Raw genomic sequence first — 16367 nt, 5'->3', positions numbered from 1 at the left:
AACTTGGTGAAATTCATGTCTGAGTTTTATCCGCACCTCTCCACCTGTAGTGCGGTACACCTGCCCCCACCTCCAGAGCCCCAGGGACACATCTCTGGTTTCACTTGTTGGTTATATTTGCAGCCATGAATAATCCTTCTTAGACCCTACTAACTTGTTAGAACTTACCAAATGATGACACTCTTATAATTTGGCCTTCGTTTATGGGCTGAAATATTTCCACAAAAGGAGTATTTAGTTACTTTAAGATTCATATAACTAAGGTAGACTAAATGCTGGATTCTTTGCCTTTATTTACCAGTTTTCAAAATAATGAATTAGTTACATAACACATTCCAAAATTTAAACATTTCATTTTTGTGAACTCATGGGATTAAATATATTTGATGTATTTTAATTTATTGCAGGAAATTCTTATTGATGTTAATTTTTTTTTTTTTTTTTTGGCCTTGGAGAATTTTTGTACCACACTTTGTCTCCAATAGTTTGTTTCTGAAGTGACAGCTTGTTCCAGACTCCTCTTAGCCATCTCCAGTCCTGGAATCGGACATTTCTCTAGGATCCTTGTTTTCTCTTAATGGAAAATGGTATTGAGTGATGACAACTGTTGCCAGAAGTTGGTCGTTGTTTGGAGAGTTTTTTCAGTGGAAAGAACTAGGGCATATTTTTAAAAAGATAACATCATCATCATAGGTTCATAGTGATGCTTCTAATTCAAATGCATAACTTTGTAGGATTTTAATTTAATCTCATTAATCTTCTAGATGCTTCTCCTTTTCACATATTGAAATTTTCAGGGTTCAAAACACCAAGATAATTACTGATTTGCATCATTCCACATGTATAGAGCATTTCAATAACAGAGCAGGCAGTGTCTAATTTTACCTGAAAGGTCAGGGTGAGAAGAACATTTGTTGACAAAATGAAGATGCATATTCTGAAAACAGCAAACAAAGCTCCAGAGGCTAGAGAGCACGTAGCTCATTTAGGAGGTAGTAGAGATTGTTTTACAGGAGGAATGAAGAGTTACAGTGTTGGGAAGGCATTGGAACACAGTAGCCTTATGTCCAATGCTGCAGGTTTTAAAGCATCCCACCAGATACTCAGGCTGTTTGTTTTAAGACGATAGCTTGTGTTTGTTTTTAATAAAAGAAATATTACTTTGTCAATATACACAGAACTTAGGTGTGAGGAGCATTATTTTAACGATTACTATCCTTAAAGATTAACCCAAAGATTGAAGGCAGGAGGAGAAGGGGACGGCAGAGGATGAGATGGTTGGATGGCATCACCGACTCAATGGACATGAGTTTGAGCACGCTCCAGAAGCTGGTGATGGACAGGGAAGCCTGGCGTGCTGCAGTCCATGGGGTCGCAAAGAGTCAAACACGACCGAGCGACTGAACTGAACTGAATCCTTAACTCTGTTCTATATCTGTTCATAGAAACCAACCAGTGAAAAGTGCAGCTCCGTTATTTTCTGACTTTTGAAGATGCACTTCATAGTAATGACCCATCGTCCTGCCCTTTTTCTCCCCACAGAGGACAAAGTATGGACCATCGTGTCTCACGATTTGCAGATGCAGACGACGGTGGTGGGCTACAACCCAGAAAAATACTCGGTAACGCAGCTCATATACAGCGCCTCCATGGACCAGATCAGCGCCATCACCAGCAGCGCCGAGTACTGTGAGCAGTATGTCTCCTATTTCTGCAAGATGTCGAGGTTGTTGAACACCCCAGGTAGGCTGAAAATGGAGTGTTACTTTTAATTACTATCTCGGCTGGTGTTTGGAATTACCGAAACAATCCAACAGGTGTGGCTTATTATCTGAACAGTCCAGTCTTCAAAATGCAGGCAGCTGTGAAAGAATAAACCCACTTGGTTTGTTTTCTGGAGAAGGAAGTTAAGAACATACAGTTTTTGTTATTTAAAAAATCCATTGTTTCTTAGAGTTTTTCAGTTTTATATGCATACATGTATGTGTGTGAATGCTTCTAGTGCATAATTACCAGTATTTGCTTTGGGCAAAAGTTTGTGAGAGTTCCTTGTGAACTTTCAAGTAATTCCCTTTGAGTTCTTCAGCTGTCTGTAATGTACAGATGAGAGAATTCCAAAGGCTGTCTGCAGGTAAATAGCATATAGAATAGTGACAGAATTTAGAGCTCTTCATTGTCTGTAGTCATTTAATAGCATCTGTTGGTCTCAGGAAGTCTGCCTTTGTTGCTGTTGTTGTTTGCTTATTTGTATTTTTTTCCATGATGGCTTATTTTAACAATGCTTAAGGATTTGTATGTGTGTGTTGGGGCTAAAGAAAATTGGAGAATTTATAAAGGATGTATTGGAAATATCTTTACCACAAAAGACATATACTTTGGGATTCTTGGCAGTAAATTCAATATGTTGACAGCAACCTAATCTCCCCATCTATAGTATAAAATAGTAGAAATAAAGCATATGCTTTGAGTCAGAGAAACAGGCTCACACTTTTCATCCTGGCTTCGTGACTTTGGGGTTCACTGAACCCCTCTGCCTCAGTTTCCAATGTCTTTCAGTCAAATAGGGATCCTATTTCAGAGTGATTGTGAAAATTTAATGAGATCATGTACTCAGGGCTTATTATAAGTCTTAATGCACTTAAGGACTTAATAAATAGCAAATAGTATATTGATTATTTTTAAATTATTAAACAAGTTTGGAAGTGGCATTATGTCAGAAACCAATGGGCTGTTTTATGCCCTAAATCATTGTTGTATTGGGCCAGTGTTGCAGGGAGTTGCTTAAAGAGAATAATTATAAGCAGAACTGTATATACTGTTTTGAAGATTATAGTGCTTTTATGTATAAAGCCTTGTACTCACATTACAGACAAGTATAACCTAGGAATTGTAAGAAAGTAAAATCTGTAAAATATGAAAAGGATTGGTTCAGACAATTAGTGCTTCTGCTATTTAGAGAAAGAAGACTTGACGGAGGCTGCGATGTTGAAGTGACGCTTTATTAAAGATGTTGAAAGGCAATTTGTGGTGGGTAAACAAGAGTCAGGAAGACAGAATATGAAAGACCCTTCAGCCCATGGTGAGAAGTGGTTTAGCAGAAGCAGAGTTCATGTCGAAGAGCAGAAAGAAATAAGATTGAAAGTAAAAATGGGAGATACCGTGAAGGAAACTGAATGCAATGCTGGCAATTTTCCCTGATGGCCTGGACTTCTCAGGTTTTAGCATGCATGCAAATAACCAGGAGGGATTAATAAGATACAAATGGCAGGGCTCCATTCCCTGAAATTCCGACTCAATAGGTGTCAGGTGGGCTCCAGAATTTTCACTTGTACTAAGTGCTATGGACTGAATTGTGTCACCCAACATTCACATGTTGATATCCTAATCCCTAATATGACTATATTCGAGATAGGGCTTTTAGGAGATAAAAAAGATTATATGAGGTTTTAAGACTGGGTTCCTAATCTGATTGGACTGGTGGTTTATAAAAAGAGGAAGAGCCAAGAAGAGAGTTCTCACCAGAAACCAAACTGGCAGCACCTTGATCTTACACCTACAGCCTCCAGAAGTGCAGGAAAATAAATGTCGATTTTTTGAAGCCAATGATTTGCTGGTATTTTGCTATAGCAGATGAGCAGACTAGTACAGTGAATTCCCAGGTGGTGGTGAAACAGCCGATCCAGAGACCACTCTAAGAACCATGACTGTGAGTCATGAAACCCCTTTAAATTCCTACAACTGTTTTTCTATCTACCTTCACCTGTCACAGTCTTTTATTTATTATTATTATTATTTTTAACTGAATCCTGCTTCCAGTGCTGGGAAATGTCAACCAAGGACTGAGAAAACCCAGGGCACTGGGCACAATGAATGAGTCCCATCAGCTTGTCTGCACTCAGTTTCACGAGGGAGAGTGCCTTGTTGAAGTTCATTCCAAAGACTCCAGTCCTGGAAGGGACAGAGCTGAGGGAAAACTGCTAACTAAGACATCCTGGAATGTGAAGTCAAGTGGGCCTTAGAAAGCATCACTATGAACAAAGCTAGCGGAGGTGATGGAATTCCAGTTGAGCTGTTTCAAATCCTGAAAGATGATGCTGTGAAAGTGCTGCACTCAATATGCCAGCAAATTTGGAAAATTCAGCAGTGGCCACAGGACTGAAAAAGGTCAGTTTTCATCCCAACCCCAAAGAAAGGCAATGCCAAAGAATGCTCAAACTACTGCACAATTGCACTCATCTCACACGCTAGTAATGCTCAAAATTCTCCAAGCCAAGCTTCAGCAATACGTGAACCATGAACTTCCAGATGTTCAAGCTGGTTTTAGAAAAGACAGAGGAACCAGAGATCAAATTGCCAACATCCACTGGATCATGGAAAAAGCAAGAGAGTTCCAGAAAAACATCTATTTCTGCTTTATTGACTATGCCAAAGCCTTTGACTGTGTGGATCAGAATAAACTGTGGAAAATTCTGAAAGAGATGGGAATACCAGACCACCTGACTTGCCTCTTGAGAAACCTATATGCAGGTCAGGAAACAACAGTTAGAACTAGACATGGAACAACAGACTGGTTCCAAATACGAAAAGGAGTACGTCAAGGCTGTATATTGTCACCCTGCTTATTTAACTTATATGCAGAGTACATCATGAGAAACGCTGGGCTGGAAGAAGCACAAGCTGGAATCAAGATTGCCAGGAGAAATATCAATAACCTCAGATACGCAGATGACACCACCCTGATGGCAGAAAGTGAAGTGGAACTAAAAGCCTCTTGATGAAAGTGAAAGTGGAGAGTGAAAAAGTTGGCTTAAAGCTCAACATTCAGAAAACAAAGATCATGGCATCCAGTCCTGTCACTTCATGGGAAATAGATGGGGAAACAGTGGAAACAGTGTCAGACTTTATTTTTTGAGGCTCCAAAATCACTGCAGATGGTGATTGCAGCCATGAAATTAAAAGACATTTACTCCTTGGAAGGAAACTTATGACCAACCTAGATAGCATATTGAAAAGCAGAGACATTACTTTGCCAACAAAGGTCCGTCTAGTCAAGGCTATGGTTTTTCCTGTGGTCATGTATGGATGTGAGAGTTGGACTGTGAAGAAGGCTGATCACCAAAGAACTGATGTTTTTGAACTGTGGTGTTGGGGAAGACTCTTGAGAGTCCCTTGGACTGCAAGGAGATCCAACCAGTCCATTCTGAAGGAGATCAGCCCCAGGATCTTTGGAAGGAATGATGCTAAAGCTGAAACTCCAGTACTTTGGCCACCTCATGTGAAAAGTTGACTCATTAGAAAAGACTCTGATGCTGGGAAGGATTGGGGGCAGGAGGAGAAGGGAATGACAGAGGATGAGATGGCTGGATGGCATCACTGACTCTATGGACGTGAGTCTGAGTGAACTCTGGGACTTGGTGTTGGACAGGGAGGCCTGGCGTGCTGGGATTCATGGGGTCGCAAAGAGTCAGACACAGCTGAGTGGCTGAACTGAACTGAAGAGTTCAGTTCAGGTAGCATGGGAATTGGGCTGGAGTTAAGGGAAGAAGTGTACTTTTAGAGCCTCTGGCCTTATAGTTCCTTCCTTCCCTTCCCCTAGCCACCAAGAAGCCTCTCACACTTATTACCCTCCTTTTGAAAACACAGAATGTCCAAGACCATCAGGAAACATGGGCTAAATCTGCCTTTAAGCACCACTTCAGGTATGTTTTCTAATAATAAGCTAAACACACTTCTCTTCAACCTTCATACACCTTTTCAGAAGAACTACCAAATTGAAATAAGGAATGAATTGTAAATCTGCACAGTAAGCACACTATTTTCTTTGTGTTTCCAAACATTTGCAGATTGTACTTTATAAACTATACCTTGAAAATAATATTATCATATGCTTCTTGCCTTAGGGGATACCCTCCATGTATCAGATTTTACTCACATAGAATTGGTAGTTAATACATGTTTGCTGACTGGACTGAAATGAAAATTACATTGTTTTAAGTATTACTTCATCCAATATTCAGGCAGTTGTTTTTAAATAAGTATGAGCATCAGAGTTTTCGGGTTGCTCATCACAATGGTGATTCCAATGATTTTGACTCAGTAGAACTTGGTCAGGGCACAGAAATGTCTGCTTTTAACAAATATCCATGGGTCATTCTGTAAACTCTGTATTGAAAAATGCCGTCTTTAATTTATGGCATGAGGATAAAATTTGGATTTTAAGGTGTTAGTCCTCTGTGTGGAAGAAGATTAAAAGGAATATTAGAACTGTCTGACCAATGGAAATAAAATGGCATACCTAACTACCTGTTCCTCCAGCTAGAATAAATTGGCATAGTGGCAGTTTAAAAATCCTTTTCATAGACTAAATGTTGTAAAGTCAATTTCAGCCTACTCTTCTTAGTCATTTTTCACATCCCAATTTCTATTTTCCAGGCTAATTAATCAGTAGACAGCTGAGTCAAGGAAAAGAAGTGGTTGATATAGCAAGTTTTCCTGTGTTACTGTATTCTGCATATGTCCAAGTATAAAAGAACACAATTTAATACAAATCTTTAATTTGCTATTTTAAGGAGCTGATGTTTGCTGTAATTGGTTTTTTCCTTCCTTCCTGGTAACATTCCATTTTAAGTATCCATTTACTTGTTCTTAACTAAGGCTGAATTATATTGGAACTTCTGCAGTAGTACTTGTGACATCTGTCTGAATACAAAGCATATTCATTATAGTCGAGGCAGTTAAAATGAATATCAAATGGGTTTGTAATAGCTTTGCACTTAAAATGTTATTCTTGGTTTGAAGAGCCTTTTCCTCAAGTGTTCATCTGGGGCTCTATAATTTCTAGTGATATTTATGACAAACAGTTGATTTTGTATGTATATGGACCTCAATTTAATTTTGATACATGTTTGGTTGTATCTAACCATTAGCTAACAAATGTAGATTTACTCATTAATGGTCTTTCACAACTTTTACAAGAATACTAATATATGACTTGTCATGTTATCACTTCTTTCTATTACTACAGAAATTTTAAAAAGAACTTTAAAGTACTGCTTTTGCCACTCCTTATGGTCATACCTTTTCTCGCAATGTAGCTGTTAATTCAGTTGTGCTTAATCAACTTTACAAAAGACATAGAAACGGGACTAAGGTCTTTTATTTCATACCAATTTGAAATTATAAATAAACTCTACCCATACAGAAAAAATATATATTCATAGCCATCCAAAACCACAAGGATGTCAATATGTTTTGTATTTATATACCTAGAACTGCAAATATACTGATATCTGTACTTAACAAAAGGCAGAAATCTTTAGACAGTGAAATCTACTTCTGAAAATAGATATCTCAGGAGTTAAATTTGATAAATTCGACACCAGCAGAAGTTTCATTAGTTACCACATGAATCGCCTTAGTCAACAATCCTAATGCTTTTAGATGGCAAAAATATTTCTCTCTATTTGGACAAAACCTATTAGCCTGATTTTAAACGCTTACCTGTGTATCTAAGATGCACTGTTGTTGTGTACTTATTTTACAAAAGTTAAACTTTCTATTATAGCATTTTCTGCTACAGTATTCCCTACATATATAAATATTTATTTAATTATAGAGATATAAAGTTGATGTGTTTTTTCTATTTTTATGGCTGTATTTAGTGTTGTTTTCATCGGTTCCCAGTGCTCATTTCTTTTCACTGTGTATTGTAGTTTTGTTCTCATCAGTCATAGTTTTTTTTTTTTTTTTTTAAGAAAGAAGAAATATAAATTATTCATCCTTCTGAATAGTTTACTATTAGATTTTGTATCTATTGGAAAGGAGTTATGTTCACAATTTTTGCCTGTAAAGTAAGCGGCATAAAATTCAGTACGCTTTAGTGTTACTACTCTGTGATTTGGTGGCATCTGAAGCACAAGGAAGGGCTTCCCTGACGCCTCAGCAGAAAACAATCCACCTGCAATTTCGGAGACCCAGGTACGATCCCCGGGTCAGGAATTTTCCCTGGAGAAGGAAATGGCAACTCACTCCAGTATTCTTGCCTGGAGAATTCCATGGACAGAGGAGCCTGGCAAGTTATAGTCCAAGGGGTCTCAAAGAGTCAGACATGACTGAGCAACCAACAGAGATACACTTAAAAGACAAGAACATGACTCTGGCTTTGTAACTCACAACCTATTTTTAGAAAAAACTCTAAAGTTTGTTTGTTGCTGTTGCTCAGTGGTAAGTTGTGTCTGACTCTGTGACGCCATGAACTGCAGCACACCAGGTTTCTCCGTCCTTCACTGTTTCTTGGAGTTTGCTCAAACTCATGTCCATTGAATTGGTGATGCCATCCAACTGTCTCGTCCTCTGAAGCTCCCTTCTCCTTTTGCCTTCAGTCTTTCCCAGCATCAATGTCTTTTCCAATGAGTTGGCTCTTGCACCAGGTGGCCAAAGTATTGACACTTCAGCTTCACCAGTCCTTCCAATGAATATTCAAGGTTAATTTCCTTTGGGATTGTTTGATCACCTTGACATCCAAGGGACTCTCACGAGTCTTCTCCAAAGTGAATTTTCTGTTTGTGATATGCACTATAAGAAACTATGATGTTTAACTTTTGAAACAACATAGATAAAACATCGCTTAACTGCAACTAAAGATTGGTGTTTTCCATGAATGAGATTTGTTGTGACTAGTCAGTATTAATCAAAAGATTAATCATTTTTCTAATAAATCATTGTGTTAAATAATTGTACTGAGATTAGAGGATACAATTAAATGAAACAGGCAAAGAAAATTATAATAACTAAAAGGTAAAATAGAAAATTAAATCTAGCAATGTTCTAAACCCAGGCAACTAGCATCTTCATTAGAGAATCCTGTAGTTAAAAGAGACTGAGTGACCACAGGGAAAAGTAAAAGCCTCTTTCAGCAATGTGGATAGGAGTTGATCAGTCTCAGCTGGAATAACAGGTGAGATAATCAGTCCAAAAATATGTTTTGTTTCTCGTGTATCAGGGATTATGATGTGTCGACTGACATGTGAAGGATTCATACATGTTAACTAAGAAAAAAATGGCAGGGGACTTCTTGATTTGAGATGTGAGAATGGGTACTATTCTGAGATGCAGGTCAAGGAACACAGTACTTGGAAGGAAATGAGAGAGGTCAAAATGGCTGCAGCAGAGAACCTAGGGTAAGAGAGAAAGAGAGGAAAGGAGGCTGAGATCAGTCCAGAGTCTCTGTGTGATGCTAAGGGTTTCACTGGAAGGGCAAAGGGAATCATCGTAAGTAGGCGAATTCTGGCTGTGACATGGAGGATAGAATCCAAAAAGGGCAGAGTTTGTGTGATGAGATCATCTTGCACAGTGTCACAGAAGTACAGGTGAGACTGGCTGATGAGGAGGTTCACTGGGAATTAAGAGGAATTTTTTTTTTTTTTTTTAAGATGGTAGAATGAACAGGATCTGTGATTGCATATACGTAGAGTGACTTTAGGGGAGGGAAAATGGTCTTCCCGTGTTCCCAGGAATAACGGTAAAGTGAATGACTAGGAAAGTTGTAAAGCCTCCACAAGATGACTCAAAGAAGTTATGGGAGGAGCAGGAAATCAATAGAAAGAAAGAAAACACTAGTTTGCCAGAGTGATTCAAGGAGAGGATGCTGCTAACTATAGGGACTCAAAAGTCATGATCAGAGCAGTAGAAAGAGAATCAAATTAGAAAAGCCTTAAAATGGGGAAGCCAAAGAAAATGTATGTTTAACAATCAACAAGTTAAAAACAAAAACAGGAAAACTTAGATATGGTCAGTGGGAAAACATCATAAAAGGAAGCCAGCCCTTGGCTTTGGCTGTAGTGAGGCCACTGGAGTTTCATGTATGTGTTGTCTGGTGAGTGGAGCTGCTGAAGAATAAATGGGAAAAGGAAAGAGCAAATGTTTTAAGAGCAAAAGTTTTAAAAAATTTCTGTGGTAAAGGGATGGCTAAATACAGAAGTACTGCTTAATTGGAAGGCAGAGCCTAAGCAAGGGTTTGGGGTTTTTAAGAATAAGAGAGTTATGAGTTGGTTTTTAAATGTGGGAGGCAAAGGAGCTGCTGCTAAGTCACTTCAGTCGTGTCCAACTCTGTGCGACTGCATAGACGGAAGCCCGCCAGGCTCCCCCATCCCTGGGATTCTCCAGGCAAGAACACTGGAGTGGGTTGCCATTTCCTTCTCCAATGCATGAAAGTGAAAAGTGAAAGTGAAGTCGCTCAGTCGTGTCCGACTCTAGCGACCCCATGGACTGCAGCCCACCAGGCTCCTCCATCCATGGGATTTTCCAGGCAAGAGTACTGGAGTGGGGTGCCATTGAGGCAAAGGAGAGGATCCAGCTAAAGATATGACGAAAAAGGCATGTCATAGGTCCCAGGAGAAAGAGTACGGAATTTGCCTCGCAAAGAATAAACACCTGCTCTGAGAAAGGAGAAGAAAGAAAGGGTGGAGATTTCCATTAAATTCTATTGGCCAATACTATTATAGACGTTATATCCCATTTAACTCTCAAAGTTATGCAAAGTAGGTTTTATTTTCTCTGTTTTGCAAAAAACAAGACTCAGAGAGCTGAATAAACTCACTGAATGTTACTACAGCTCGAAGTGCGCAAGCTGGAGTTCGAAGGCAAATCTATTCTATTATAAACCTTTTTATTCTGACACATTAAGAAAGTGTGAACATGCAGTATTATCGGAACTCACCCCATCTCGTCAACCACCATGAAAGAACATTTTCTCTCTTGGCCTTTACTTTTTCTGTTTATGATTAGAAATACTCTTTGTTAAAGGGTCTTGGGTCAAGTCTAATATTTCTGATTAAAAAATTAATCTTAAGGTCAGATTTACTGAGGGTAGCTTGTCTGGCTTCCATTAAAAATATGCTCATTTCAAGTTGCCAACATTTTGAACTTTAAGGTGAGATTTTGAAGAACATTCTATAACTTCATAAAGATTGTTTTTATTGTTGCCATTTATACTTTGTGAGTCCTTATGTGTGTGTGTAACTTCACACACACACACAGCTGCATTTAGCTTCATTTTTAATAAATATCATAGAAATGAATGAGAACTTTGAAATTATCCTGTATCACTTAAAATTTGAGAATTATCTCTTCATATACTTAAATCATAAGCTTTTTCATTGTATACTGTCTTTAAAATTATCCATTTTAATAACATACAGTGAGAATAAACCTAATTGGTTAAATTTTATAAATTATGGTTTTATTAATCATTTTAGCTAATGTATAGTTAATTTACAATATTTTATTAGTTTTGGGTGTATGGCAAAGTGGTTCAGTTATACACACATATATATTCTTTTTCACGTTCTTTTCCATTATAGATTGTTACAAGATATTTCCCTATGCTATACAATAGGTCCTTATTGACTATCTATTTTATATATAGTTGTGTGTATGAGTTGATTCCAACCTCATAGTTTATCTCTTCCATCCCTACCCCCACTATCCATTTTGATAATGATAAATTTGTTTTCTATGTCTGTGAGTCTGTTTCTGTTTTGTAAATAAGTTCATTTATATCATCTCCAATATAAATGATATTATATTTGTCTTTGTCTGATTTACTTCACTTAATATGATAATCTCTAAGTCCATTCATGGTGCTGCAAATGGCATTATTCATTGTTTTTTTATGATTAAATAATATTCCACTGGTATATATACCACATTTTCTTTATCCATTCATTTGTCAATAGACACTTAAGTTGTTTCCATGTCTTATTTATTGTAAATAGTGTTGCTATGAACTTTGTGGTAGCTTGGTCATAGTGTCTGAGGTCAGGGAGCCTGATTCCTCCAGCTCCATTCAAAATACTTGCCTTAAACAAGATATGGAGAAAAGAGAGTTTTACTATAAAAATATCTTGAAAATATCTAGAGTATTATTGAGGAATTAGTCATGTATTTAGCAAACATTCACTGAATACAAAATACTTTGCTGGATGCTGTGAGAATACAAGGAAGACAAAGATGACAGTTTTTAAGGTAACATTTTCCTTAAAATATAAACTGAAATGATTTAATAATGAAAGCAAGGCATTTTGTATATGACATAGATTTTGAAGGGATTTTAATGGTACATCTTGGATGAAAGATTGAATAAATTTAGAATTCATAATAGTTTAAAATTTTTTGACTTGTGTATTTTCATTAGTGAATTCCTCCTCCTTTGCTTACAAAGCTTACATCCGAAGGGAAGGTCAGGAATTACTCAGAGAAGCTTACGAATAGGAGATAAGGGTTTCGAGTTCTGTTGTCCAGTCTGCCAGTCCAAGTTCAACCAGAGAAACAAAAAGTAAAAATACATATTTCAGAGATTTACTGGAAGAGATGGGTTTACATAACAGTAGGACCTGGCTAGTAAGTCTAAAGTTAGGCATTGTCAGGGGAGGCAGACTGGAAGTCTCAACGAGGAGGTGAATCTACTATCCACAGATAGACCATCTCCAGGGAAGACTCAGCTTTGTTCTAAGCTCTTTCACCTGATAGAATCAGCCAGTCCAGGTTATCTAGCAAACTTTTTTTATGTAGTCAGTTGATAACAGACTTTAATGATTTCTATAAAATACCTACATGGCATAACTAGGGTTTAGTTGAATGCCTGGGCACCTTAGCCTAGCTAAGCTGATACATAAATCATCACAGCCAGCGAGGATTATTTTTTAAGTGAACAAGTGAGACATTCTAGAGTATCAGTGGCTTATGCCCTCAGTTGCACAACGTGTGCCTTCTATGTCATCATAGACAGTAAGATTGACCTGTTAGAGGTGTCGAGGAACATTTCATTCTCATCTCTCTCCATGTTTGATGAGGGTACATTTAATCTTGGAATCAAAATGCCAAATGAAGTATCAATTTATACAGTTACAGCAATAACAACTTAAATGAATCAAATAGGTCAACTTTAGTCAGGATGATAAGTCAAAGAAATGATTTTCCTGTTCTCTGTGTAGTTTTAGGAAAAAAAGAACTGTAGGTACTTCTGTTTCACATTTCAACAAGTTGTCATGTATCCATAGGGGATACGACATTATAAACTCATTTACCACTTGGACTTCTGCCTAGAGGAAGCGTCTCCACTGGTCCAAGTAAGAACATTCTGTATCCATAACCTTAAAAGCTGCAGCATACTTCTATCACCCTTTCTATATTATTTTGCAATCTTGTCGTTTACTCACAATTGAATCAAATCCCATTACCTTAAAGTAAAGGTAATGTAGAAGAAGTTCAGAGAAATGAAATTAAAAGAACTAATTTTTCTGGAACTACATATGAATGAAATAATAGATAAGTTTTATTTCTAAATCTGTATGTATTTTCCCACCAGCGAGTGACAAATCTTCTCTAAAATACTATGTCACTCAAATAGCAGCTGGTTTCTACTACCCTGTTGTGTTTGCATATTATTCGCCAAAACCAGCAACTGGTAGTTTTTATGATGGTGAATAATTGTTGCGAGCTATTAATTGACCAGGAATGCCACAGCCCCTTTGACCGTAACCTGATATCTTAAATTTTCTTAAAATGATGGTTCTTTTTTCTCTTAGTATTGGCTCTGGAGTTCAGGCTAAATATATGGTTACCTACATGGTTGGATGAATAATACTTAAAAATAATTATCTCCAAATTAGATAATGACATAAATGGAAGGGAAATGGCATTAGTAGTGAGCATTTACCATGGTCATTTACATGTATTGGCTCATTTAGTCTTCTGCCCCCAAAACTTTGTATATGTCACTGTTTCCATTTTATAACTGAAGAAACTTAACTTCAGAGGTGTTAATTAACTCACCAGAGGAAAAAGGGTAAATATGATGATGAGAGTCCAAACCAAGATTAAAATCTTGGCCTACATACCTCTAGAAATCATGTATTTTTCTACCAAAAAGTTTAAAGGCAGAGGGGAAGGGAAGGAAAGGATAAATGGTAGGGGAAAGGGAAAGAGAGAGGGGAGAGAGAGAAGGAAAGATAAATAAAATGGGGGTCCTGATATGCTAATTGATTATGAATTTTTCAATTTTTTCTAGATTGCAGAATTACTGGGTGCTTTTAGCATAATTAAAGATGAAGGCTGAAGCATTTTTGTTAAGCGGTAGGCCAAAAGAGACACCTATAAGAGCTGCAAAACCTTCATCTTGAAATCCTACCTTTTTATTTTCAATATCTCTGATTTGGATCTGACAAGTATATTAAAATAATATAGTTTAGATGACAGTTTGTTTGGAACTGTATTGAAAAAGGTCTTACACAAAAGAAAGAAAAACAGGGCTGTCTTTCTATAGAGCACTTGACTTTCATGTTTTTAATATCAAAGTGTTTCAAATAGAACAGGTGAATTGTATATTGATGAAATACAAAAATGTTGCAAAAGGTTATCCACATTTTTTCAGACATAAGATATGAAAACAATATGTTGACATTTCCTTTCTTTTTATCTTTGCAGAATAAACTCATATTCCTAAGCCTAAAACACATGACCTGCCTGACACTGTGTTCTTTTATTAATTTGTTGTTGACATATTGCTCAGAATCCCTATTAGAATAAGGAGAGACAGAGATGACCACGCCAGCCAGTGGGTGGGCAGGGACTGAGGGTGTGCCCTAGGACACTGGCATGAGCAGAATAGTCAACCCCCAGAGATGTACAGATTTGTCCTCTGAAGGTAGGGAATTGTTTTCTGTCAAAATAATTAAATGACCCTCAGTTCAATCTTAGTAAGAGAGGACCAGGGGAGGTGATTCCACACTAAGTAACAGGAGGGAGAGTGAAGCCAGAGGGAACAAGGGAAATAACTAGAGCTAACAGCCCACTCTGCAGTTATGTCCAGCCAGACCATTGATTATACTTTTAGTATCTTGTAATTTTTATAAAATCATATTAATCTAGTTAGCCCCAATGTTAAGATCAAGGCATCTTTCTTCTTTGAAGAATCGTGTAAAGGGATCTAGAAAGTAAAAGTTTTTCTCTTGTTTCATATCAAAATGGTAAGGTGATCAGAGCAACAAGGTCACGAGAACTGGTATTATGAGGTCTATCAAATGAAGCTTAGTATATAACCACGTGCAGACAGAGGTTTCAGCTCTATTAACCAGTCACGAGTTTGCACAAAGAGAATTGATAGAATAATGTAAAAGGTTTTCATGTAAAAATGGAAGTATTAATGAAATAATGCTGAGCAGAGAAGAAATGTGTTCTTCCCAAGTGAGTAGTCATTGCACAGAGGTCTTGTAGACTGTCACAGAGGGTCTGAATTTGGGAATCACTGGACACCCATATGTTATACAAACTAACAAAAGGTGGGAAAAGTGGCAAATGAATATAGTAGATGATTTTAAGATGAATATTTGTCTTTGGATTATTTTAGCATTCTTATTTTTATATTTTAGCATTATTTTTTAGATATGAGTAACCAATATCTAAAAATGTACTCTAAAAATGATGTTGAAACAACAAGATAATCAATGACATTGGCGTCTTCCTCCTTCCGTCCTTTGGCAATTTATTATTCCTTTTCTTTCCAATCTTGAAATAGATACTTTTCAGATTAAGCAAAGTGCCCACTACAACAATATATATATATATATATATATATATATATATATATATACACACACACACACACACACACATGTTTCTTCATCCATTGGGTTGTACCAGTGCATGTCTGTATAATAATGTAATGTATCTATATGTGTTTTAAATACATAAATAGTACACTTGAATGCATGCTCATGCACACACACACTCAAAGCCTCCGAGGTTCTAAAATAACCTAGTCAACTTGAATGCCTGCATCAAACTGTCCCTCAAATGAGAAACTGATGATTTCTGATAGGCTTCTGTACCATATGTCACAGACTGCTTGAAAACTAACAATATATGGAACTTATTTGAAATGCAAACGAATCAAATTTCGTATATGGGATAGGTGTCTGCTATTAAAGTTGAAAACGGCACTTGTGGGGAAAATAATCAGGCTGGAGATAGCTAAAAGATGGCCATAATTTACTAAATTGATAACTGTAAGTGAACGTAAGATTAAAGTGACAGAGGTGGAAAAATTAAAACTAAGCATAACTTGATACTATATAGCTGAAGCTAGAGTGTTCTAGCAAAAACAGAGATGTATTCAGTGGGGAGGGGTAGGCTTTGGTCAAATATGGGAGATAAATATCTAGCATAGTGTAGACCAAATATAAAATTTAAAATCATCTGGGATAAGAATACATAACTCCCAAATTTTAAATCAGTTTTTCTACTACCACTCAAAATAGCTATTATCCTGTCTTGAGTATTTCCACTGGAGAAGGGATAGGCTACCCACT

General features: G+C 37.1%; 1 protein-coding gene across 3 annotated transcripts in view; it reads left to right on the top strand.

Moving 5' to 3' along the window:
• CNTNAP2 (contactin associated protein like 2) overlaps window positions 1-16367 on the top strand; it is a 2326438-nt gene that overhangs the window by 1573962 nt on the left and 736109 nt on the right. For all 3 annotated transcript variants that reach the window (XM_027538737.1, XM_027538738.1, XM_027538736.1), the window contains exon 14: window positions 1543-1743. In XM_027538737.1, the coding sequence (XP_027394538.1) occupies window positions 1543-1743 (201 nt within the window). The remainder of the gene's footprint in view (window positions 1-1542; window positions 1744-16367) is intronic.

Source organism: Bos indicus x Bos taurus, chromosome 4 (assembly GCF_003369695.1).
Source record: "Bos indicus x Bos taurus breed Angus x Brahman F1 hybrid chromosome 4, Bos_hybrid_MaternalHap_v2.0, whole genome shotgun sequence".
Classification (NCBI taxonomy): Eukaryota; Metazoa; Chordata; class Mammalia; order Artiodactyla; family Bovidae; genus Bos; species Bos indicus x Bos taurus.
Note: the sequence above shows the minus strand (reverse complement) of the source record. Positions and strands in the feature narration are given on the sequence as shown.